Source organism: Sceloporus occidentalis, unplaced genomic scaffold, assembly GCF_023333645.1.
Source record: "Sceloporus occidentalis isolate IW3139 unplaced genomic scaffold, rSceOcc1.0.p SCAF_205, whole genome shotgun sequence".
NCBI lineage: Eukaryota > Metazoa > Chordata > Lepidosauria > Squamata > Phrynosomatidae > Sceloporus > Sceloporus occidentalis.
This window is the reverse complement of record NW_028317185.1, coordinates 931473-957038: the sequence shown is the minus strand read 5'-3', so window position 1 is coordinate 957038 and position 25566 is coordinate 931473. Positions and strand designations below refer to the sequence as shown.

The 25566-nt window shown below is 48.5% G+C and overlaps 2 protein-coding genes across 2 annotated transcripts; one reads left to right on the top strand and one right to left on the bottom strand.

Annotated features, from left to right (window-relative positions):
- Nucleotides 1–1499: 1499 nt before the first annotated feature.
- On the bottom strand, nucleotides 1500–5997 carry LOC149277940 (calreticulin-like). Its single transcript, XM_089502552.1, has 9 exons — nucleotides 5904–5997; nucleotides 4085–4186; nucleotides 3545–3748; nucleotides 3189–3283; nucleotides 2865–3074; nucleotides 2593–2706; nucleotides 2262–2405; nucleotides 2100–2192; nucleotides 1500–1712 (listed from the first exon to the last, which is right to left on the bottom strand). Exons 1-9 carry the CDS (start codon nucleotides 5995–5997, stop codon nucleotides 1500–1502), a joined length of 1269 nt encoding a protein of 422 aa, XP_089358678.1.
- Nucleotides 5998–15356: 9359 nt separating this feature from the next.
- On the top strand, nucleotides 15357–22605 carry LOC149277939 (phenylalanine--tRNA ligase alpha subunit A). Its single transcript, XM_089502586.1, has 13 exons — nucleotides 15357–15506; nucleotides 15831–15968; nucleotides 16803–16901; nucleotides 17332–17450; nucleotides 18016–18108; nucleotides 18460–18588; nucleotides 18687–18802; nucleotides 18944–19028; nucleotides 19864–19963; nucleotides 20052–20220; nucleotides 20812–20889; nucleotides 22046–22160; nucleotides 22500–22605. Exons 1-13 carry the CDS (start codon nucleotides 15357–15359, stop codon nucleotides 22603–22605), a joined length of 1497 nt encoding a protein of 498 aa, XP_089358712.1.
- Nucleotides 22606–25566: the final 2961 nt, after the last annotated feature.

The following is a 25566-nucleotide window of genomic DNA, read 5'->3' as shown; positions in this document are numbered from 1 at the left end:
GGGGTATTAAGAGCTAGGAGCTGGCCCATGAGCAGAAAGCCCTGTCCTCCATGTCATTTCCCTTTCGGTTTCTGTATAGATGAATCTCGTTAGTTACAAACCCTTCCTAGAGGACCAGACATATCTAACCCATTACTTAAATACCCCCATTGATACTAATCACACAGAATGTATATACAGTCCATTAACATAACATCCACTAATCGACCACCACGCCTTTACCAATCAAATCATATACCCGAGTGACACCAATGCAATAAATATCTGAGCCCAATTACAGTACAGGACACGATGTGGACACAAACATATTTAATTAGAAATTGAACCGACATCTGTACATTCCAAAAGAAAAACAAACACCCATTCGTACATCCCGGTGAGGAGTCCTCTGCTACAATATAAATTAATAGACAAATCAAAGTGGGTGATCCTTGTAGACAAAAGATACTTCATTGCCCCTGAAACAATGGACAGAGATGGGCAACGTTGGCATGTTGATTAACACTTGAGATGTTGTGAAGCCAGGCTGGGTATTCATTCATTCACCTTCAGCAGGTGGGGGCAAGAATGAAATTTTGGGAATGGATCAAACAGTTCAAATTACAAACAAAGATGGTACTTTTCTTACAGCATAATCTCAATACTCCAGATTGCCCCCCCCTTAAGCTTTGGGGACACTAGTGGTCCACTCTTACTAAGCCCATAATTAAAGTGAAGCGCGGTGTTTAAGGTGATGACCCATCCGCACGTCCCGGCTCTTCAGTGCCCTGAACCTGCAATATTAAAACACCGAACCCGCGGGGGATTTAACTGGTTACATTCATGTGAAAGGGGGCCGAATACTGCTTTTTCACTTTTTGACACTGCATTTTTGGGAAGTAAGTGTCACGGTTTGGCAAGTGATGCCAGCAAAATCACATTTTAACCCTTAGAACACAAGTGATAAGAAACCTATTGCATGGCAACACATTTGCTCAGCCCTCTGGTGGAATAAGGGTTAAACTGTGAATAAAGTGGTTTTAGAGAATTTTAATATACTAATAAAAGTAGTTTTTGGATCCAGAGCGGTCCGTTCTTGCCCCAGAAGCTATCGCAGTGGGCAGCGCGTCCCGGCAGTCGGAATAGTTACTGCAATCGAGTAGGGAGCCTGTGGCTTATAACCTTGGAAATCTCCCATGATCCTCCTGCACAGGCTCGCAGAGGTGGTCATCGGCTAAAGCCTACTCTAAGAGGCAAGGTGCGTGAAGATGGGGAGAGTTTGGAGGGATGTTCAGAGAATACGAGACTGAAACAGGAAGCCGAGGAGAGAGGAGATGGGGCGGGCAGGGAAGACCGATGTCTTCCTCTTAAGGGTTAAAACAAAAACTGTAAAAAATATATATAAATTTAGAGTCTCATAGAGACAGAACGATCCCATTTCCCCTCTCCTATCTAAGACATGAAAGCCCAGGGAAGGGGAGAGCGCCAGGTTGGGAGGGGCAGCAGAAAGCCGCCATTGTTTAAAGCTCGTCTTTTGGTGAGGCGGCATCATCATCATCATCATCATCTTCCTCATCCTCCTCTTTATCTTTCTCCTCTGCCTCATCTTCATCCTCCTCTTCCTCCTCTGGCTCCTCCTCCTGGGGCTCTTCCTCCTTTCTTTTCTTCTCTTCCTCCTCGTGTTTCTTGCGCTCCTCCTCATCCTGTTGCTCCTTCATTTTCTTTTCTGCTTCCTATTGGGATGAGAGAGCAGTAAAAACGTTAATTCCGATACAAGATAATTAACCCCTTACAACCAAATTACAGACGCAGGAAGTTCCTAAAGAGGGGATTAAGATTTATAATCCATCACTGGCCAGAGAAGATGCATTAAATCTTATTACACATTAGCCATTTATGTCGCCGTTACAGAACACGGGTATTCTGCTTGTAAAGCGCATCGGTGCCGCGGCTCGCAGTACAATAGAGGCTGGCGGAGGGAGTATCGATGGTTCTGTATTACTGTACAGCATTCAGAGGCTGTCTCTATAACAGGCGGAATACACCTGCAGTTATCGCTATTCTATAGGTTGCCGTGGTTAATTTTGCATTGTGTAGAATAGATCTCCGCTTCCACCTACCTTCGTGGCACCCCAGGTCTCGTTGCCGTACTCCTCGGCGAATTTCTCGTCATCGGTCAGCAGGAAGTTGTCAAAAATGGTGCCGGATTTCACCTGAAAGATAAGACGGGTAAGAGGCCGTCGTGTTTGCGATAGAGACAAGCGTCCATTCACGGTCTTTACCTGCCACAAGTCGAGGCCAACATACGCGAAGCTGTCGTACTGGTAGATGGTGGGATCCGGGGTGTATTCGGGGTTATCGATCTCTGGGTGCACCCACTTTCCTTTGTAGTCTGGGTTGTCGATCTGACGAGGTTTCCAGTCTCCCTACAAATTAAGAGTAAGAACCCTTCAATGACAGCATTAACCGTCCAGCGATCAGGCATCCAATGAAACCAGCTTCACGCCAGTCAGACGCATCGCTCTCGTTATGTTTCATACATTCCCAGGGCTGGCGTGACTCCGGTATGTGTTTAACCCAACACTCCCCTAAAGTGCAGCAGAAGATACTGACCTTGTATTCCGGGTTCTGGATCACAGGTGGCTCCCACTCTCCATCCATCTCCTCGTCCCAGTCTTCTGGCTTCACAGCATCGGGGTCAGGGATGTGCTCTGCCTTGTCCCAGTCCTGCGGACAATGCGCAATATTAAAGGCGACGTTCCATCTATATGCACTACACTGAAACGCTTATGCCCGATGTACTGTATTGGCCATCAGACTGTATTAAAGGGGCATTAACCATATAACACTAAACATCCAAGGGGCCACGCGGCCCAGGCACTCACGTCTGGCTTCTTGTCCTCTGGGTCGTCGATCTTTGGGCGCTCGTCCCAGTCGTCTGGCTTCTTTGCCTCGGGATCTTTGATTTTCTTGGGTGGCAGGAAGTCCCAGTCGTCTTCCAGGCTTCCAGACTCCACCTTGCTGTTGTCGATCTTGACTTCGTAGGTATTGTCTGGCCTCACAATCAGAGTGTACAGGTGGGTGTACACATCATCCTTGGGAAAGGACGAGGATTTAGAAACATGCGCAAGAGAAGCCCGGCTAACAAAGCCATTCATTTCATTTACAGTCTTCAATACAATAGCCCCCCCCCCCCCCGATCATCTTACCTTACAACGGATGTCTTTGTTAATCTGGAGGTTCTTGCCCTTGTAGTTGAAGATCACATGGACCTTCTTAGTAGGTGGACCACAGATATCAGGACCTGGAAGAGCAGCAACTATTTAATAAACGCGCCCATAGAGACCCAGACAGCAGATATACGTGTAAGATAATTAAAGGCAAACGACCAGTTATGTTTTATCTTTTGTTAATTAGTATAAAACAGAACGATACCCGAGAAGCCCTAAAGTAATAACGCTTTCCAAGCAATATGGCCTCCACTACAGCACAGAATAGCCCAGCGCAGCACCGCTCTAAACACCGGTTTTATTATTAATATGTATGTTGCAGCTCAGACACGCACCAAACATGATGTTGTACTCGGAGTCTCCATGCATTTCTTTCTGGTCCAGACTGGAGGGGAAGAGCTTGACGTATCCCCCTCCGCAGTCGATGTTCTGCTCGTGCTTCACGCTAAACTGCACCACCAGCGTCTTGTCTTTATTGGAGAAGGAGTCGAAGCCGGCAGACTGGGCGTAGAAGCGGGCGTCCTGGCTGGTTTGGAGACCTGGAATATAAGGAGATCGTAAATGCTACAGCAGTAAAGCGTGGCCTCCCCAACAAACAAACATCTTCAAAGCGTCTGTCACCGTCAGGGTTACACCTAGACTGGAACCGGTTCTAGATCCGACCGCTCCCACAACAGCGACACCAAGACATGAAAGCGACGGATGTCCCTCCTATTAAAGCCGACAGGAAAACATGGCTGTCCTACCCATCAGTGACGGGATTTACACGACGAGGAGCATAGAAAGCCTGGCCACCTGAGGACAGCATGACGGGGTCTGGGGACTCCTTTGGCATAACCCCCCCCCCCCGCCAGGGACACGGCAAGGGGACTCACCTTTGTCTTTCTCTGCATCGCCATAGAACTTCCCGGCAGTCACCTTGAACCTTCCGTAGTCCGTTTTATGTTTCGATTCCACCCAGCGCTGCGTCCACCCATCTGGGGAGGAAAAAAAAAAAAATATTAAATCCTAAACTTCCCAAGATGATCTATTTAAAGAGTGCCCGCGGTAATCTTTACTGATCTAGAAGCATTGTGCAATAATGAAGCCATGTTTGATTCCACCTCTGTGTATACAGTGCAAGGGCCAATAACCAGAACATTCCGAAGTCACTTGGGACAACGTCATTTTAGCCACGATGACACAAAGGGTTCAGCCATTTATCTGTTCACCGTAATTAAACCTCCTGCAACGCCCCCCCCCCCCCCCCACACGGAATAGACACTCAGCTACCCCCAGGGGGAAAAACACATGCCCTAACATCCAAGTGTTAATTAACTAGCAGGTAATTTAACACAGACACTAATTAAAAAAGGAAGTTACTACTAAGTGCGTACGGAACGGCACAAGAGTCATTCATAAAATAAGGCTGCGTCTATCGGTAACCCCAGCCGGCATCGGCCCGCGGCGTAACGTTTAATGTGCCGAGTGCGGCTCCGTAGGCCTGACTCTTTCTCTTTCGACACACGGAAGGGGGGTTGGGAGGACATTGATGCGTCGGGGCTCCCCCCGCCGGCTTCCAGAACATTCAGCAGCCTCTATGCATCTGCATGGGGACCGGGAGGAAGTAAGAGGAGGATGAGTCAAGAATGGGGAGGAAAGAAGGATCAGGATACGTAGATGAAGCCAATAGGAGCTGTTTTTAACCCTTTGTGTCTGAGGATCCAGCTACCTGCACCCTCCCTGCACCCATCAGCAGAATCCGGGGCTATTAAACAGCCAGCAGTTAAAGGTCTGTTAATACACGGCTTATGGCATCATTTATTACATTAATATTTTGTGCCGAGGAAGCCGTTCACCTGGGTAGGAAGGACTGTGGGCTGAGGCAGCTGGAAGGTTGTAAAGCCACCTCTGAGGCTTAGCTGTAGGAGGGCTTACAGCACGACCTCCTGCCCCCACAGGGGTATATTGTATAAAGAGCCAAATAGGGGACCATACTTAGTACACAAGGAAATCTAAGACATGGCCCCTACTACTGCAGATGGGGGAAGCTTATATCGCCCATCACACCAACGGTTATTAAAGATCAGTCCACAGGGTCTCTTACACCCACAGCATTCTACTACAGGAACCTACACAATAATGTATATACAGCCCCATCCCCAGGCTTACGGGTCATTACTACAGGATACAGGCCAATGGCTAATTACTATTAAACCCGACTCCTGGAAAAGGACACCCGCCCACAAGCAACTGTCTGATCAGAGGGCTGCCCTCAATCCTTCCAATAACCCCATATGCAGAGGGGCTAGAACTTTCTAGAACTATCCGCACACAATGCCCTGGTACTGACCCAGGCGAAACTGGTGCAAGCATACAGCCAAGGGCTAGAAATGGAGACACCAGCAGAGATATTTGCCTTGGTTTCCATAGTGACTGCACCACAATAGGCACTTAATTTCTCTTTTCATTAAGACATGGATGTGGGAATGGGATACAGAACTTAAGGTCAGTTTAAAGGCAAACAGCATCAGCCACATGCATAACAAAAGCCACAATCACCCCGCCATACCCCGTGAGAAGCAGCCAAAGCCCCACACGCTGCATGCAGAACACAGAAGCCCCATTAGCCCGGATGACCCCTAATGCCCCTTCCCTCATCACCAGCTACGGACACTTAGCGTGTCAATCATTATAACGGCCCCGGGATAATACCTCCATCATTAAACTCCTCCTTGAAGTAGACGGTGGGTTCGGCGGTGCAGAGAGCCGCAAGGAGCGGTAGGATGAGGACGGCAGCACGGGCCATGTTTGAGCCCTAAGTCACCTGTCACTAACAGCGTCTAGAAACCTGTGAGCGCCTGCAGTGGGCTCTCGGTGGCTCTTATATGCCTGCGCCGCTCCCACCCTTCCCTCGGGGTTCCATTGGCTGTCAGAACACCGGTGTCTGCTTTTCATTGGTAAGACATTCTTGCCACTCAAGGCACCCAGATGGCTGCTTCGGATTGGTCGTGTAGGCGTCCAATCAAAGAACACCACGCAGGGGCCTCCTACTAGTCGTCTCTTGGTTGGCTGTTGGAAGAGGGGGGGTTGTGAGATGTCAAATCACGTGGCCGGTGGCGAGTGAAGCGTTCCGCAGGATCTCTTCCGGATGAGGGGCGTGGCCCCGAATGCTGCACAATTACATGGAATCATTAGCAGCATTTAGTGATATGTTATAGGATCCGGACCCGTCCCTATCGACGGAATACAGCAAATCCCGGTCTGATCAATACGGAGATCGCCGGTCGTGCAAGCAGGGCAGCCACCAGAAATTCGGGGCCCCGCCCATCTCTCCGCTCACACCGGGGCCACAAGCCCCCAGTCCCCAGAAAGAGGCCATGTGGGGCCAGTACGTGCAGCAGGTCAATGAGAGCCCCCATTCTTTCTGCCCCCCCCCCCCCCTTGAATGACCAGATGCCCCTTATATCAATCTGGCTTGGAGCCTTGTTTTCAGGGGCAGTTATTAATATAAACCCCGCGGAGGGCCATGTGTCAAAATAACCAGATCTGTCGGAGCAAAAGAGTCCTTTTTACATATAAAAAAAAAATGCCATTTATTTTGCTGATCACAGCAGTTCTTTGATGAAACGACATTGTGAACCAACGTACAACGGTGTACACTACCGGCAGCGTCACTGCGGATACACGTCACTTGGGCTATAGATATATTCACTTTACTGAGAGGGTGGTAGATAAGTGGAACAGTCTCCCAGCAGAAGTGTTAGAGGGTAATAAAGCGAGGGGATATAAACATGCATAGGACAGACATACGGCTCCTGAAAGACGAGACCAACGACGGATTAAGGTCTGGAGTAGATGATTGCAGGTGCAGCGTTTTATGATATAGGGACTGCGTTGGGTACGGCAGGCGGTTACGATGCACACGGCGCTGTACAGTAATGTGACCGGGCATTAACGGGAACATTGACCAGAATTCACACACGAAATAAACCGCATTCTGCCCCAAACAGCCTCCGCTACACAACACCCACCAATGTCAGGCCCACTCATGATCTGGGCTGCACTCCACCCACTATTCTAGAACGTGATGGGACACCCCATCCTCACACTGCACATCGCATTAATCTAGATACACGAGCTTTGCCAGCAAACCCTCAAACACTGTCTCCAGCGTCGTCTACCACTTCTGCTGGAAGGCAGCTTCAGGTTTTCACCAACCCCTTAGGGCAGAGGGAGTTCACAGATGCTCCATACTGGTTACATTTCTATGTAATTTCTTTTTATAAGCTAAAAAAGTTGATTCTGGTTTATAGCCGGCACCGGAGACCTCTGTGGGACTTTCTGGGCTGGTCAGGGGGGATCCAACATCTCCAAACCCCCCCACTGCTCGCAAAAGCAGGACTGTTTCTCAAAACCTGGGACTGCTTCTCACCGACAGTCCTGATTATCTTGGGAAGGAGGCCGGTGGGATTTTTTTTTGCATTATTTCACTCTGTCGCTGTTCCAAGCTTCTTTTATGCGCCAAACCTCTAATTAATGTCTGTTTACAGTGTTTACCTTCAGTAATATCCTCCCGGAGGGTGATCCGGTACCCAGCGGTTGTGGTCCCTCTGGAGGATTTACTGAAATGATTGTTTTATTTGTGTTGATGCTATAAATGAGATCGTTACTCAGTGCCAGACATAGAAACACAGAACCTGCCATCAGATCGGCCCCATTCGGCCCCCGTCTAACCGCACGTTTCTCTTGCTGTAAGCACTCAGACCTTAATCAGTCGTTGGTCACTGTATTAACCTTTACCACTTCTGCTGGGAGGCCTTTCCATTTATCTACCACCCTCATTACATTCCATCTAGTCCTCTGACCCTAGCGTTAGATTACGGCCTCTTGTTGTAACATTTCTCTTCCTTTGAAATAAACGTCCCGTCTGAGGATAGTGGGAGTTGTCGCTCTGGTGGTTTATGTGTAAAGTAATAGCTGCAATACCTGTTTTGCCCTCGTTATTATTAAACGTGGGAGCTAAGCGTCCAATGGTTGCTATGGCGATAAGACCACTTTTCCAGCTTTGCATCAGGAAGACTCCGCAGATCCAGCCCGACGTCCTCCTTACTGTGCATTGGATACCAGCCGCTGCCTCATCGCAGGCGCCTCCATGCGTATAATCCCTTCGCTGATGCACTGAGATAGTCTGCAGAATCTACCCCCCCAAAGCACACGTCCAGCGCTGGCCCTCACGGCAGTTCCTGGGGGTCTTACGGGACCACAGTGACAGCTCTGGGGCTGCAGCTTCTCCTAGACACACACGTTAGCGTGCTCTGCGAGTACTTTCTGTAAATGCTGCTTATAGACTGCGAGTGCGGCCACGCAAAGTACACGCGAGTTATACACGGAAATTTACACAAATATGAAACCAGAACCAGCGCTTCCTCCCTCATAATAACTGCGAGAAGCATTCGTGTGGAGCTAGACGGTATCCGAGCCGGCGGAAATGGCCGACAGCAGCCCAGAGCACGTCTGTGACACGCTCTCTGCCAGCTTATATGTCACACGCTCTGCAATGAGCTGCAGTTTATATGTAACACGCTCCCGTTTATATGACTGTGTAAGCGTGCTGTTCCTGGTTCTGCACACATTACACATACTTCCCTGCGTGTACGCAATGTGCTTCCCGGCCGGACGCTCCATATTATAATCCAATTCCTTCTTCTCCAATCCTCCTTCGGTGCACAAACCAAACAACCAGCACCCCTCCAATCACACACACGTCTACACACATACACACACACACACGTCTACACACATACACACACACACACGTCTACACACATACACACACACACGTCTACACACATACACACACACACGTCTACACACATACACACACACACACGTCTACACACACACACACACGTCTACACACACACACACGTCTACACAGACACACACACGTCTACACATACACACACCTATGTAATACAAAAACACACGCACATGTATACACAGATGCCTCTCAATAATTTATTTGGAATTCTACCATCAAATTATTATCGGCCCCTTTCATTTTTTGTGGGGTCCCTTTTGCATTGGGGGGGGAGGTCCCCCATTTGCCCCTTGCTTCCACCTCCAAGTTAATTTTCCGTGGCCAAACATCTGTCACCGCACGCCATTTACTTAGCGCCAGTCAGCTCCAGTGCTGGAGCTTCGCCCGGAGAGCTGCCAGGTACGGCTCAACCAAGGGTTGATAAGACGACGTTTAGTACCGCGAGCTCTCCTGTATAGGGATGAATATATAATATATCTATAGATCGTGCGGCTTAATCCCCCAGACAGAGGATGGGTAACAGCGGGAGCCGACGCTGGCACAGACATCAAATCAGGACACCCAATAAAATTCCATAGCAGCCAACAGTCCCATACTTGCGGTCGCAGCCCTGACAACCAGGCTCGTGGGGCAAATCCAGCACTACGCTTGTAGATACAGAGATGGAGATGGGAGCAGCGGTTCGGTGGCCGCACAGGACTTGTCTACCAATAAACGCATCTCCCGCAAAGCAAAAGGGCCCTTAAACTGGAACTCTCCGCCACCACGTGCCGTTGGTGCATATGAGGGCCGCCGGTGCGTACGAGGGCCGCCGGTGCTTACGAGGGCCGCCGGTGCGTACGAGGGCCACCGGTGCTTACGAGGGCCGCCGGTGCGTACGAGGGCCGCCGGTGCTTACGAGGGCCGGCATCTGCCTTTAAGAACATAAAGCCAAATACGTGGCAAAGCAAAAAGCTTGTTATCCTAAATAAACGTTCTAGTAATTATTTGGCGTAATCCCCGTCGCTAGAATAATTATTTAAAAAAAAACCTGCGAGATTCTAATTTCTGGAGTTCCAAAAAATAGTAAGTTTAACGTTCCATTTTTTTTTGTTTTTTATTTGCATTTTTTTCTCCATGTTTTTTTTGTTTGTTTGTTTTTTCCTCAAGGAAACAAATTGCGGTGAAAAGGAAGCTGTCCGGTATCTGATGTTTTGCAACAGCTTGCGTCGAGGTGTCCGCTTCTGATTGGCTGCTCCATGGAGCGTGCCCTGCATGTCCACAGGGCATGTACACACGTAGACGTATTGTCTCAGCTGGGTGTATCTACTATTTAGCAATCTTTACGAGGAGAGCTGGAGGGACTTCTGCTGCCTGTCTGTGCATTGTGATGTTTTTAGATTGTAAGCTCACGAGCCAGGGCTCTCAGAAGTGCAGCACCCCGGCCAGAAACTTTGTGCCACACGGCTAGATCGTTAGCTCGCCGGCAGGTGTATGAGGACGCGCGATCGTATCTTTATGTATATGTTACCCGGCCCAAATATCATTGGACGGTGCGACGCTTAATAAATAGAGATTAATCATATTTCGGGGATATTTTTCTAGTTTTTGGTGTCCTATAGCTGCAGAAAGTCTAGTTTTTGTTTGTTTATCATGGATTTATTGCAGTGGCTAGTACTGAATGAAGGTTGGCCAGCTGGGTTCATTAGTGGGCTTCGTGTCTTCCAGTTCCCACGCTACAAGCTCAACTCTTACCTTTGGGAGAAGCTGCAGCCCCAGAGCCACTTAGTGACCGCTGGAAGCCATTGCTTAACAGGAAAACGATCCTGTCAAAAATCAATGGGAACGGTTTCTGCACATAGGCACGGGGGTCTCGTTGGACGCCACCCCCCCAGCCAGAACCCTCCCAGGGCCCGTCCTGGTGCAGATTACGCCCTGAGAAACATCCCGCTCTACCCATCTTTGGCCAGAAGGTCTTCGTCTCCACCGGTGGGGCCTTCCTGCCAGCGGCCCAGAACCTCCACCAAACACAAAAGGCACCCAAGCCAACTGGCCAGAGGACCGAACGTTTCCCACAAATCCTATTCATTACTGTAGCCAGAGGGCCGGGGGCTGTTACTTTATCTAATGTAACAATTTCTCTCTGGGCTTCACCGTATCAGATACGTTCTATCAACGGAGACGGATCCCACCAAGCCCAAGTTGATTTGATCTCATTTTCTGTAGCTGCTGATAGGCTGCTGACATCATCATGAGCTCTCTTCTCAGCCAATCAGTGGAGACTCTCACTGCTCCTGCACCGAGGATCACTTTTTTATGGTTCACCAGGTTCTGGTTGAAGGACCTACTTAAGATCCCCTCTACCGATAGAAGATAAGAATCACTGTCCATTGGCGAGCGAGCAAGCAGTGCCGCTCGCCCCAAGGAAGCAGCTCGTTGTCAAATACAAGCTGTTTTCTCAAACTTTTGGGACGTTGGAAAAATAACCTTAAAAAAAAGCCGATTCCTGAAGCAGATGAGATCCAAAGAGAAAGGTGAACTATAATGGGCAATGGAAGCCGCCGTGTCCGCACGGGACCATCTGAGAGCGACCGTCCAGGAGAAGAGCCGTCGGCTGAGAGTTTCTGAGTTTGGATCTCGGGGAGCCGCGGGTTTTCGTTTTGAACGATCCTCGCCATCTTTTATTCTGCGGTTTGATGGAGTTTTTATTACAGTTTTCGAGCTTCCTCTTGAGTTTTAGTGGCTGCTCGTTACAATCTTCAGGCCGGGCTCTTATCATAGCCCTGCAGTATGTGCCAGGAAGCGATATGAACGGCCCACGGCCGCGGCACCATCTGGTAACCCCCCGCGTGATCCCACTACTACCTCAAAAAGAAGACCACGGCTTAGGAGCCTTGGGCTCTATATAATCAGATTTATATTGACTTACACTCCATGATCTATACAGTATATATATATATACACCATATATATATATATTCCACTTGACTGTAATGGTGGGTGAAGCCACCCGATACATTAGTTAAAGAGGGCCGGACTCAGAGGCTTACAATCTAGAGGAGACAAGCTACTAAAAGTTAAATATCCGCGTAAACGTAAATGAATAACGCGGCAGCCGGACTCCGATCCAAGCGTCACAAAATAAAACACCGGCAGGTTACGCTCAGCTCTCCAATGCGTTAAAGCCTATATTTAAAGGGACAGCGCGCCATTTTTTACATTCAATTTAATTTGTAAAAATATTCACAAGCTTGTGAGAGGGACCCTCCCCGTGTAATGTATCGGGTGGTCTTAGTCTGTCCGTTCTGGTTCTGTCGGACCCTTTGTGTGTAACAGGTTCGGACCATCAGATACGTAAACCCCGGAGAATGGAACGTTAAACATGATCTTGGCACTGCAGCGAGGCGGCAAAGTTTGGGTGCGACTGTCCCTTTAAAGCTGCTGTTCCACTTAAACAAAACATTAATTCCATGAATGGGGAGAAGCTCCGTCATTTTATCCCCTTATTCCCAGAATTATTTCTGGGATGGGTTTGGATATTTAATATTATTTGGTCATTTAATTTCACAACAGAAGCGATACATTTAGGAGAGTAAGTGGAACGGCAGCCTTACAGCCGAGTTCGCGTGTATTTTTTACGTGATTCTTATCTCAATAAATAGTTAATATCGCTATTGTCTCAAATTGTTAACGTGTTGCGTAAATGGCGAGCGTGTTTTGTAGCGTGTGAAGACGTGTAATCCACACGCGGGGGCCCCTGTGTCTGACGCAAGACGCGCCCCGGCGTTGGGTGGGATTCCGGCCCCCTCATTAACAGCTCGTGTTGTGAAACTGAAGCCAAGCGGCCGGTGTCTTAACTGCTGAAGTTTTGCAACTGAAACCGCGGGGTCTGCAAGAGACAGAAAGCGAGGGGTCAGGAAACGGAGAGATAAGGAGGCCGGAAACTGTTAGAAAGCCTCACGAAATCCTAATAGACCCTGAACTATTACCCCTCTACCCCCCCCCAAATCCTAACAGACCCTAAACTATTACCCCACTACCCCCCCAAATCCTAACAGACCCTAAACTATTACCCCACTACCCCCCCAAATCCTAACAGACCCTAAACTATTACCCCACTACCCCCCCAAATCCTAACAGACCCTAAACTATTACCCCACTAACCCCCCACGGACATAACACGTTGCCCCATTCATCAATCAGCTCTGTATCGTGATACAGAAATGTCAAATCCCTTACAGGGGGTCTTCCCGGTCCGTCCGGCCCCGCTGACCACCGCCTGGCAATAGCTTGCTTCACACACTATAGCACATTAGGACCCCCCTCCTATGGCAGCCGCTGCCGGGGCAATTTTTCTGACCTCCAGCGATGCATACCTGGGAAGATTCGGGATGGGGGGGGCTTCAGTGGGTTCTCCTTTGGAGAGGGACCCCGGAACAGGAAGACGGAGGACCCCAACACTTTTGGAGAACCAACCCCTAATCTTCGCACGCCGGAGCTGAGAAGCACGAGCACCCTGGGCGTCACGGACAGAAAAATAAATAAATAATATATATATCTATTCTTTGCGGGTGCAGCGATGCGGATCTGAGATCAGCCAATGGCGGCGCGGATGCGTTTCCACTCGGTATTAGTGATCTGATGCGGTGATCGCGCATGAGATGAGTATTATGAGTTCTCAGAGTTTATAAAGCTGCCTGTCGTGGCCTGAGGGGGGGGCTTCTCTCACGGGACCCCATTAAACGCCTGTCTATGGGGGACGCCTGCTGATGGCAATGGAGTTTAACCAGTAGCTGGCAGGAGCGTTCACGGCTGACGTTTGGGTTGAGTTTACTTAAATGCCAGACATACATCACGACGCAGCGCAGAACACATCAGCAGCTTCAGCGAGCACACACAGCGGCAGCATCTGTATAACATATAACACAGAATACATAGAATCCTGGGGGGGGGGGGGGGGGCAGGAATAACACCGAAGGGGGGCGCGGGCCGAGTGGACAGGGATACAGTAAAAGTCCAATAGAGTCCAATAGAGTCCGACACCCTGGTGGATGTATGCGGAACTGCAAGTCAAACCCAGACCTTTAAATAAGAGCAACCCAGGGGCAGTTGCCCCCTTAATAACCCCCCCAGGTATGTTAATCCATCTTCAGTCCCAATCCATTTAGAACTGTTGGCAAGTATGGATACTGGAAAGTTTGCTTCAGAACAGCATCCATAGAGTTATAATTGACCTGAAAACCGTACGGCAGCAAGAAGCCCCCTCCCCCACTGCCATATTAGATCACGTATGTTAACATGATACAGAAACATGGAATCTGCCGGCAGATCAGACGCATTCGGCCGTGTAATCGCCCGTTATTCCTGCTCTAAATGCTCAGACCTTAATCAGTTTGAGGTCTCAACTCTACCGCTTCTGCTGGGAGGCCGTTCCATTTATCTACCACCCGCTCAGTAAAAAGAAAAATCTATAAAAGGCCAGACAGGTTGGTAAATATAGAAAATACCACGAATAGAAAACACAAAGATGGCCACCCCCATTCTCAATCAAACACAGAAAAACTTTCATCACAAATCAACATTCGGATCTCAGAGACGCCAAAAAAGGGAGAGGGGCGCGCAGAACCACACAGTCTTTATTAAGGACGCATGTAGCCATCTTGATATTTATAGAGCTGGATGACCTTTTGGTGGAGTTGGCATCAGAACCTGCAAGATCAGAACCTGCAAGATCAGAACCTGCCCTGTTTGGTTTTTTTATCCCATATGTGTTATTTTTTTTTTAACAAAGCCATATAGAAACAGAATTCTCCGGCTGATCGGCCCCATTCAGCCGTCTAGTCGCCTGTTTCAACTGCTGTAAATCCTTAATCAGTCTTAGATTCAGGAGCCGTACGCCTGTCCCATGCATGTTTAATATCCCTCACCGTATTAGCCTCTACCGCTTCTACTGGTAAGCCGCTCCACTCATCTACCGCCCTCTCAGTAAAGTGACAAATCCTGACATCTGAGACTCTGACTGTAGTTTTAGATGATGAGCTCCTGTTCTCACATCCCTCCTCTCAGATCTTTACTAAAACACATAAAAGGGCAGAAACGTGCAAGACGAAAAATCGTTTTTAAACCACAGCCCTCCGATAAACCGCACAGATGGAAGACTCACATGGTTTGACGCAAGCAATAGGGCAGCCTGACCCTGCGAGACACCGTAGTTTCAGATTTCCACTTAAACTACAATTCCCAAGATTCTCGGCCTATCTTTGGCACAGTAGGGCATCATAGTAGCTGTAGTCCGGCTCCTCCCGACTGCGTCTAAACGGTAAACGCAAGGAGGCTGGCGCATGCGCGTTACGGAAGCCGGCAGCATGGCGGATAACCCGGTGTCAGAGTTACTGCTACAGAAGCTGCAGGATGCGGAGTGCGGGGGCCTGGACAGCCTGGAGCTGGCGGCCGGCCTGGGGGTGGATCACCAGCAGGTGGTGGGCGCCGTCAAGAGCTTGCAGTCCCTGGGAGAGGTGAGAGGATTTACGGGCTCAGAATGATGCAATACCGTGTCTGCCCGCAGCGACTGCCGGTAGAGATGGCACCGTGTAAAACATTACAGAGAATAAAAGGTTATAAGGGCACTGTCAGTGACAGTATGTTATAGATACAGTCGGAAGGCTGTTCCAGTTATCTACTACCCTCTCAGTAAATAAAAATGTATTTCCATTATGTGTTTTAATGCTGGTTGTGGGTTTTGTAGATGTAGGAAGAGGTAGTGCAGAATTGATGGGATTGCCAGTCGTAGTTTGTGATATTGCTGATTATTGCATTTCTTCTCGTTTATCCCCATTTAGATCATCGAGGCCGAGCAGAGGTCCAGCAAACGTTGGGAGTTAACGTCGGAGGGGGAAGAGATCGCCCGGGAAGGGAGTCATGAAGCCAGAGTATTTCACAAGCTGCCCGAGGAGGGGATGGCGCAGAGCGAGCTCATGGTCAGTCTGGGGGCAAGAAAATGTCAGCTCTGTTGGTTTCTATAGTAACAGCTCCACATTTAGAAGTTTGCTCCATGATTGCTTCTTAAGCGAGGAATGAACGGTGTGTAGGAATGATGGTTACTGAATGTGGGCCAGGCTGGCTTCCCCCGGTTTGCCGCTGGCAGAGGGTGGTTCGTTTGGCTCCTTAAAGGGACCCTCCAGTCGTCATGCAGTCTACATCTATGTGGGGTCCCCTTTGCGAATGCATAAGAAGGCTCTGCAAAATACCCCCGTATGCATTCTGCCCTTTGCTGCCCTCCAGCTGTTTGTCATGCTGGCTAATCAGCGGCAAGAATCATAGGACCACAGCAAAGATGGATAGCTGCAGCTTCTACTTAAGGTTAGGCTTTTATGTTATGTTTTACCCCAACGTATTAATTGTGCCGGTGCGTGGATGGTCACGGGGGCAACCGGTACAGCGCGACCTCACAGCCGATTACATGGGCGTTCCAACACCCTATATCGAAACGTAGGACGCGGATACTCCTCGGCAGCTGCTGATGGCACACGGTGGCGCGTACAGCTCGAAGACAGCATCTGAACACAGGAGACCTCTGAGGCCTCACCGCATTTAACCCTCCAGTGTCATGTTATTATCACTCCTCTATACATATGTGAATAAGTGCAGACGGGGTCTATTCACTAAAGTAGTAGTTTTTTTGATGTTTGGACTTTTGTAACGGCAGAACGACCCAAACAAATGTAAAGTATGATCGGACAGTTTGTTGCTATGGTGATTGCTTTTTCTATCTTTGAACCGTACGTAACCCTGATGTCTGCTCTGTTCTCCAGAAATTGTCCATAGCCAAGGTCGGCTTCAGCAAGGCGATGTCCAACCGCTGGATCAAGCTGGACAAGTCAGCAGAAGGGGGTCCGCGCATCTTCCGAGCGGTGAGCGCCAGATAGCCGCCAGTCTCTCTACTCTCTCCTGTCTGTGATATATTCCGTTGTCTCTCAAACTTCTCTGAGCCAGAATCAGCCAATCGGTAGCCTCCAGCTATTACGCCCCCCTGGAGGATTGTGGGGATTGTAGTTCTGCTGCCCAGTAAATGGCACGTCTTCACATCTTTTTCATTTCTCCTTCGCTCCTGCTTGACGTGCACACGTTCCTTCTTCCTCTCCCCGGGTACCTCAGTTCTCTCTGATCTACATATAAATTAGAAGGGTGACGACATGCAGTATTCAGGGCCAGGATGCTCCTGTGTCATGTTTTAGGTGTGTTCTTGCATGAGCACAGGTGACTTTTTGACGAACCTACCTGTTGTAAAGCAGGGGATGCCCTTGAGTACTTCAGCTTTCTCTACTTGATCCATGTGTTTAGGTGGATTCGATCGAGGACACGGTGAAGGAGCGGCTCCAGCTTGTGCTCCAGGGAAAGGCTGAGAGTGTGAATGAAAAGGACAAAAATGAGCTGAAAAAGAGGAAACTTCTCAATGAAGTGTGAGTGGCGACCACACTTATCCTGGAAACGGGGGAGTGTGACCTTTAACCCCCGTACATGGCGCAAGATATGATTATAATGTTATAGCTCTTACAAGAACGGGACCTCGCTTCAGGCACCGACACAAAATGTTACCAGATGGAGTTTCGGTAACAGTGCTGAGTATATCTGCACTTCTCAATCTCTGCACTAGAGGGCAGTGTGTGTGTGACGACTATTTATACTCCTCTGTATACCTGTGACTATATATATATATATATATATATATATATATATATATATATATATATATATATATACATACATACATACATACATACATACATACATACATACATACATACATACATACATACACGGGGGTTAATTCAGTCTCATGATGGAATGCCAGTAGCCCACGTGACGATGACGTATCTATTTTCTATTAAAATGGCTGTGTATATAGGAGAGAGTAGTTTTTTGGTACCGCTCCAGCTGTTGAATTTTAACTCCCATCATGCGTATTCTTCCCCTTTTGGGGTCTGTGCTGTCTAGAGCTGATTCTGGGTTTTTTGTCTCTTACAGGACGGTTAAAACCTACTGGGTGAGAAAGGGCAGCGGTTTCAGCACCAGTGTAAGCAAACAGGAGACCGATCTCACCCCAGAGATGATTGCCAGGTAAAGGTGGGGTGCGCATGTCCGCCGGGCTGTCACCATTCTGATCGTATCCGCCTGTGCGTGGGACGCTGTTGGTGTGGGGGGGGTAAATCCTCGACCGAGTCTCCCTTATTCTGCGGCCTCTGCTTGGCAGCCAGCAGGGGGCACTGCTCTACGTTATCTCTGTATCGGGTGGTCCACATGATTTCCAGCCACCTCTTTAATGGAGGTTCCATAAATGTTCTCTCCCCTTTGAACACTTTTAAGAGCAACACCTCTCTCCTGGACGTGCCCCGTCCCGCGATTAACAGAATTTCTCCCTTATCTGTTTTTTGGGGTTTTTTTTCTCATTTTCTCTGTTGATGGCTACAGTGGTTCTTGGAGAGAGAAGACGTTTAAATCGTATAATTTTAACTCTTTGGGGGTGATGCCGGAGTGTGGACACCTTCACCCTCTCATGAAGGTCCGAACCCAGTTCAGGCAGATTTTCCTGGAGATGGGGTGAGTAAACGTGAACAGATCGATTCTGTGTCTGCTGGGTCTCTGTGAAACGAGGTTATTACTTAACATAATAATAATAAATATCCCCCGTGTGCCAGATTTACCGAGATGCCGACCAATAACTTCATAGAGAGCTCCTTCTGGAACTTCGATGCCTTATTTCAGCCCCAGCAGCACCCAGCAAGAGATCAGCACGACACCTTCTTCTTGCAGGGTCAGTCTCTTGCGCGTTACCTGCTCCCCGCAGAGAGAGCGAACGTCTGATAAATCCAGTGAAAGAGCCCCTCAACAGGATTACTTGTGACCCTTCGCTAACATTATTAGTATTTATAGCAGAGGTGGTTTTGCCTTTCAGATCCAGAGTTTGCTACTGAATTCCCCATGGATTATCTAGAGAGAGTGAAGAAGGTTCATTCAGAAGGCGGATACGGATCCCAAGGGTACGATTTCTGTAAAGTATTTTCTGCGGGAGACTCCGTGCCCCATAGCCCCCTCCTGTCTGTGTCACCCTGCGGGAGGAGGGACAGACTCGTGCCCCATAGCCCCCTCCTGTCTGTCACCCTGCTGTGGGAGGGACAGACTCCGTGCCCCATAGCCCCCTCCCGTCTGTCACCCTGCGGTGGGAGGGACAGACTCCGTGCCCCATAGCCCCCTCCTGTCTGTGTCACCCTGCGGTGGGAGGGACAGACTCCGTGCCCCATAGCCCTCTCCCGTCTGTCACCCTGCGGTGGGAGGGACAGACTCCGTGTCCCATAGCCCCCTCCCGTCTGTCACCCTGCTGTGGGAGGGACAGACTCCGTGCCCCATAGCCCCCTCCTGTCTGTGTCACCCTGCGGTGGGAGGGACAGACTCCGTGCCCCATAGCCCCCTCCTGTCTGTGTCACCCTGCGGTGGGAGGGACAGACTCCGTGCCCCATAGCCCCCTCCTGTCTGTCACCCTGCGGTGGGAGGGACAGACTCCGTGCCCCATAGCCCCCTCCTGTCTGTCGCCCTGTGGTGGGAGGAGCAGACTCCGTGCCCCATAGCCCCCTCCTGTCTGTCACCCTGCGGTGGGAGGGACAGACTCCGTGCCCCATAGCCCCCTCCTGTCTGTCGCCCTGTGGTGGGAGGAACAGACTCCGTGCCCCATAGCCCCCTCCTGTCTGTCGCCCTGTGGTGGGAGGAACAGACTCCGTGCCCCATAGCCCCCTCCTGTCTGTGTCACCCTGTGGGGGGAGGGACAGACTCCCGTCTTGGTATTATTAGTTAATTTTATCTCTGTTGCTGGCTCCGCAGGTATAAGTATGATTGGAGTATCACTGAAGCCCAGAAGAATATCCTGCGGACTCACACTACGGCTGTGAGCGCTCGGATGCTGTACAAACTCGCCCAGCAGGTAAATGACTGCGATGTTCTACCCGCATGCCTGCAGCCTGCATACTTTATAGCTAAAAGTCGCTTTGTTCTCGTTCTCTGTCCCGCAGGAGCAGTTCACCCCCGTGAAGTATTTCTCCATCGACCGAGTGTTTAGAAACGAGACTCTGGACGCTACGCATTTAGCAGAGTTCCATCAGATTGAAGGCGTCGTGGCGGATTACGGGTTAACGCTCGGAAACCTCATGGGTGTTCTTAAGGAATTTTTCACAAAACTTGGTGAGTTCCACCCATAGACTCTTCTTTCATCTGTCCTGTAAAACATTCACCTTTCTCTTCTTCACTCCAAAATAAAATGGTTGTGTTCAGTCATCCCCGAAACCTGAGCCGTCTGTAGATTGATTTCTTTGCATGATATCTGCCCTCTGTAACCTTCTCACTACCAACATCCGTTTCTAACAAATCTCAACCAACAATAAGGTTCTGTACACTAAATAAACCTATGTAATAAAATAAAAATTAAAAATAAAAAGATACAACTTTCTCAGGATCTGCATGGTTTTTCCTCCCCATTAAGTTATCTCTACCTTATTGTTGGTCCGGGCAGCTTTTGTAAAGGGGTTAAGGAGAATGGAAGGGGTGTCTTTGGTCACAGGCTGTCACCAATCCCGGCTTCGTTTTATCCGAAGTCTCTCCAAAGCGATCGGCGTGATGAGGATGGAAAGCTCAGGCTCTAGATAGTTTGATAAATGCACGCGGAGGCCGCGATGGGAACCGTCCCCCTTTTGGGTTCCAGGATCTGGCGCACACTTTGTGTTGAAATATTCTGCAGACACGTAACTAAACGTTCTCTTCGTGATTGTTTTCTAGGAATTACTAAACTCCGTTTCAAACCTGCGTATAATCCGTACACAGAACCGAGCATGGAGGTGTTCAGCTACCACGAAGGTCAGTGATTTCGACATCCACACCTCCCAAGTGCCGTTGTTTTGTGCGCGCCTCCTTTGTACTCGGTTAGCTCTGTTCCTTTTTTTCCTCCCCTGAATCTTCTATGTGCTGGGTACGAGGATATCGCAGGGCTGTAGAGCCCTAAAAGTCACAATGATGTGCGTAGAAGCGGCAGGAAATGGGTTAATAAATGAAAGTGCAAAGAGTTTACTCATCTACCAGACATCTTTCTCTGTAACAAAGAGTTACCCCCTTCTTCTTTGAAGAGCCCCTGGTTTGGTGCGCCAGGGCGCTAGCACCGTTGTGTTTCGGGGGTCACCGCATGCTGTGCCGGTGAGAGCGCGGTCACCGCATGCTGTGCCGGTGAGAGCGCGGTCACCGCATGCTGTGCCGGTGAGAGCGCGGTCACCGCATGCTGTGCCGGTGAGAGCGCGGTCACCGCATGCTGTGCCGGTGAGAGCGCGGTCACCGCATGCTGTGCCGGTGAGAGCGCTGTACAGCACTCCAGTGCACCATTTCTTTTGTGTGCACTCATCTCTTAAATTGCCCTAGCCTGTGGCAGATGGTTGGAGAAGAATTGTTATGATGCCAGCCGTGGGCTGGGGCCAGAACTGGCACTCATGTTTTTGGTTGTTTTTTTGTACATGTGGAACCCCTTTTTTTGATGGGAGGGATGGTTGAGCATCTCGGCCGCCATCCCTCCCTTAAAGACTTCAGTGTTGGGTACCTCTTCGCGGGGGACCCTGTACGATCCGGCCCTCCTAAGACTTTGGATGGGAGGATAGGGCTGCATATCCCTTTGTAGGGGGCTGCAGGCCCTGGAAGGCATAGATGGAGGACATGGTACCCGCTGTGGCCCTACATTTTGGAGCACCGTGGTCACAATTTTCAACCAAGTGGAAGCACGAGGCACCTCGGGGTTGCAGGAAAAAATAAATAAGATATAAATAGGTCACAAAGCTCTCCTTTTAAAGCATCCAGTCTGTTCTAACTCAATCATTTTTTTTATGTTGGTATTAATCAAATATAATGAGGTTTCGTTGACATCACAGTTACTGCTATCGCAAAAGCCGCCTCGCACAAGGTGACTGGAAAACCAAGATGGCTGCCCGCTGCCGATTAACCTCTGTAATTCCGAATTTGACATTTCTTCCAGGTTTGAAGAAATGGGTGGAAGTGGGTAATTCTGGAGTTTTCCGCCCGGAGATGTTGTTACCGATGGGTCTCCCTGAGGGAGTGTCCGTCATCGCCTGGGGGCTTTCATTAGAAAGGTGAGCGCTTCCTCTCTGTTTGTGTTACGCGCGATGGTTCGTCCCCAAGATTCCATGCGTTAAAGATGGCAAAAAGTGGTCGTCGATGTAATTTTAACCCTTTTCACTTCACTGTAATAGTAATATTTGGGAATGGTCCGGACCCGTTGGCTTGTCAGGTTTTTATAACTGTACTTTTCATATATTAAGTTAGTATTTTATTATAGAATGCGGGGCGGAATCATTCTAGTTTGGTAGCGGCGACCTACGCATGTGATTCTTTGTTATACAGATGACTGCTGAGGGTAAATAGTACGTATTGATGTATACATGCGCATTTTTTTTTTTTCTCTTTTAAAGGCCGACGATGATTAAATACGGAATCAATAACATCCGAGAGCTCGTCGGCCACAAAGTGAATTTACAGATGGTTTATGACAGCCCGGTCTGTCGTCTGGATTCCTAGAGAGCAGAGACGTGGCCCACTGCGGTCTCTCCGTCTTTGTGGGAGCGCGTTGGCCGAGCAGCGAGTTCATTAAATATTTATTTACACCCAGAATTTAGAAACTGTAAACAGGATCTGTCATCATCTTTTTCTTCTTCTTTCTCCTGTGTCTCGGCATTGTGAGCTGCGTGATGAAAAGTCGTCGGGGCTCTTCAGAATTATGCAGCTTTCTTCAGTGATTAAAAGCAATGCTACGGCCACCAAATCCACTTTAATGCATATGATGGCTGTCCCTTTAAAGGATTGTTCTCTATTTCTGCAGAATCCCCCCCCCCCAACTAAATGCATTAAAATTCATATAATCCTGTTTCTACATTAAAATCAGCGGCTTCCCTGTTCTCGCGATCCGTATGATTATCCCTCTGTATAAATATTTTTTTATGGTTGCTTTTTTGATAAATCAAAAGTTCCAAATTTATGGAAAGAAGGAATTATTTTTAGTCTCAGAAGTATCCGCACGTGGCAGAGAGCGGCAGATAATCTCTACTGTCACGTGGTTTAAAAAAAACAAAAAAAAACGTTTAAAAAATGTTTACTGAACAACTTTCAGAATATTTAATGGAAAACCTAGTTCTCCGGGGCAGGCACGTAATCTCTGGAGCAGCTGAGCATTGTGGGAGTTGTAGTCCACTGCTGCAGCGCGGGGGGTTGTATGAGGTTTCTCCTGCTTTATAAAAGGAAATTTCTATTCTTAGTTTGGAAAGGCATTTATTACATGAGTGAAATAAAGCGGATGTCCTTTTTGTAATTATTTTACGCTGGCTGTGATGCCGCGCATGTCTGCCAAACCAACTGTGGCAAATTTTCATCTCGGGACATTAAAGAGCAAACCCCCCCCCATGCTTTGTATGCTTTTGTTATTTTCCTGCGGTTATAGGGAATGTAGTATTTGTCACAGAAAGTCTCGCAAACAGTACCTTTTAGAAGTGTTTTCATGTGAGTTCTGACCTGCGATCCTCTATCTGTTAAGCGAGTTCCCGTGATCTAGAACCTCTTGTAGTCTGGAACGCGGAACCGATCGCGTCAAACGTGACGCAGCTGAAACACGGAAATATTTACATATTAGAAGCTGCATATTGTCACAAAAAATGTAACGCAGCTTGTGGCTTGATGCTCGCCGTGACTGGCGTCCGCTGCAGTTGGTACGACGGATACTTTTACCAGACAAGGCAACGCTGGGGAGAAAAAAAAGAAAGCTGGGTGCTAGTGTTTATTTTATATGTAGGATTTCCACAATTCACTAAATACTCACTGGTAGGAATAACGGGATGTAGAGAGTTTGATAAACATGCCGCGGGTGCATAGAGAGCGGGGAGTAACGCATCAGGACAGGTAACATATTTCATGTTTATGGTTATACTGAGCCTCGTTACTGCGTGTAAAGAATTATTGGATTGGTTAGAGAGTTTTTGGAGACTTGATTGTAAAATATCTTATAAACCTTATTATAGGTGTTTCTTTAGTTTGTAATACTGCTAAGGCACACGTGTTGAAGTGTGCGGCCTGTACAGTACCGCCTGTGTTAGCGTGTCCTTTCGTACATGTATGTTAAATGTATACTGCTGCGCCGGTTGGTCATAACTCCCACTGCAAGACTACAGGGTGAGCCACGGTCGTTGTTTACAGACCAGCAAACGTGGCGGCTTTACAAGCGCTATCGCTTTAATAAGTGTCAGAACAGCGTGCGCGCGCAGTATACTCGCCACCAGCGTGCTACAGAGCCGGCTCACGTGTGTGTTGCAGGGGGTCTAAGGACACTACCCGTGTGCATGTCTCCTCCAGGACTTACAGGGTAAATTAACATGCATTCTTTGCTGGCGAGTAATCTGTCCCTTTGAAATGTGGCTCCTTTTATAAAGAAAGTACTTTTCAAACATTTTCAAATTCTTAAATCACACGCGGCCGCAGCGTCTCCCATCCCTGGCAGCGGGCTTTTTGCGTCTCTGTTGTGCGATGACGGCAGAAAGTACGCCTGGCTTCGCTCGCCTGGGCTCTGAACGTTCCTTTAATCAACAGCAGCTGGAAGGAGAGTTTCCTCGGATATGTTAACGCTGCGGTGCTTTGCTTCTCTCTGCGGACCCAGGATGCAGTCTGCGACGTGTCAAAAATCACTACGAGTTAGGCTATGAGGAGCATATTATTTATATATATATTTACTATATATTATTATATATTATACATACATACATGCAGAATTCCTACTTCACTGTAGATAAGGTTTAGAAACAAAAAGATCAACACAATTCTGCAGCCATAAAACCCAAAGACAATAGAGAAAGTCTCTTAGCACAAATAACCCCTGCCACGCTGGCACTTTCTGATTTTGCAAAATAACAAAAATCCAGACTATTAATAATCAGTATTATTATTATCATCAGTATAATGCATTCACGCATGCACTTATGTTCAAAAGTTTAGGGTCAATAAGAAATGTCCTTGTTTTTGAAAGAAAAGCACATTTTGTCCAAAAAATAACATGAAATGGATCAAAAATCCAGCACAGACAGGGTTAAAGTTGTAAATGACTATTGTAGCTGGAAACGGATGATTTTTTAATGGAATCTCTTCATAGGCGTACAGAGGCTCTTTATCACTCCCATCACTCCTGTGTTCCAATGGCCTTTTATCACTCCCATCACTCCTGTGTTCCAATGGCCCTTTATCACTCCCATCACTCCTGTGTTCCAATGGCCTTTTATCACTCCCATCACTCCTGTGTTCCAATGGCCCTTTATCACTCCCATCACTCTTGTGTTCCAATGGCCCTTTATCACTCCCATCACTCTTGTGTTCCAATGGCCCTTTATCACTCCTGTGTTCCAATGGCCCTTTATCACTCCCATCACTCCTGTGTTCCAATGGCCCTTAATCACTCCCATCACTCCTGTGCTCCAATGGCCCTTAATCACTCCCATCACTCCT

Coding starts and splice junctions, on each gene's coding strand:
- LOC149277939 (XM_089502586.1), top strand. CDS start 15,357: ATGGCGGATAACCCGGTGTCAGAGTTACTGCTACAGAAGCTGCAGGAT. Junction 20,221..20,811: donor GGAATTTTTCACAAAACTTG/GTGAGTTCCACC, acceptor ATTGTTTTCTAG/GAATTACTAAACTCCGTTTC. Junction 20,890..22,045: donor GGTGTTCAGCTACCACGAAG/GTCAGTGATTTC, acceptor CATTTCTTCCAG/GTTTGAAGAAATGGGTGGAA.
- LOC149277940 (XM_089502552.1), bottom strand. CDS start 5,997: ATGGCCCGTGCTGCCGTCCTCATCCTACCGCTCCTTGCGGCTCTCTGC. Junction 2,193..2,261: donor TTGGCCTCGACTTGTGGCAG/GTAAAGACCGTG, acceptor CTTATCTTTCAG/GTGAAATCCGGCACCATTTT. Junction 1,713..2,099: donor AGACCTGGGGTGCCACGAAG/GTAGGTGGAAGC, acceptor TCATCCCAATAG/GAAGCAGAAAAGAAAATGAA.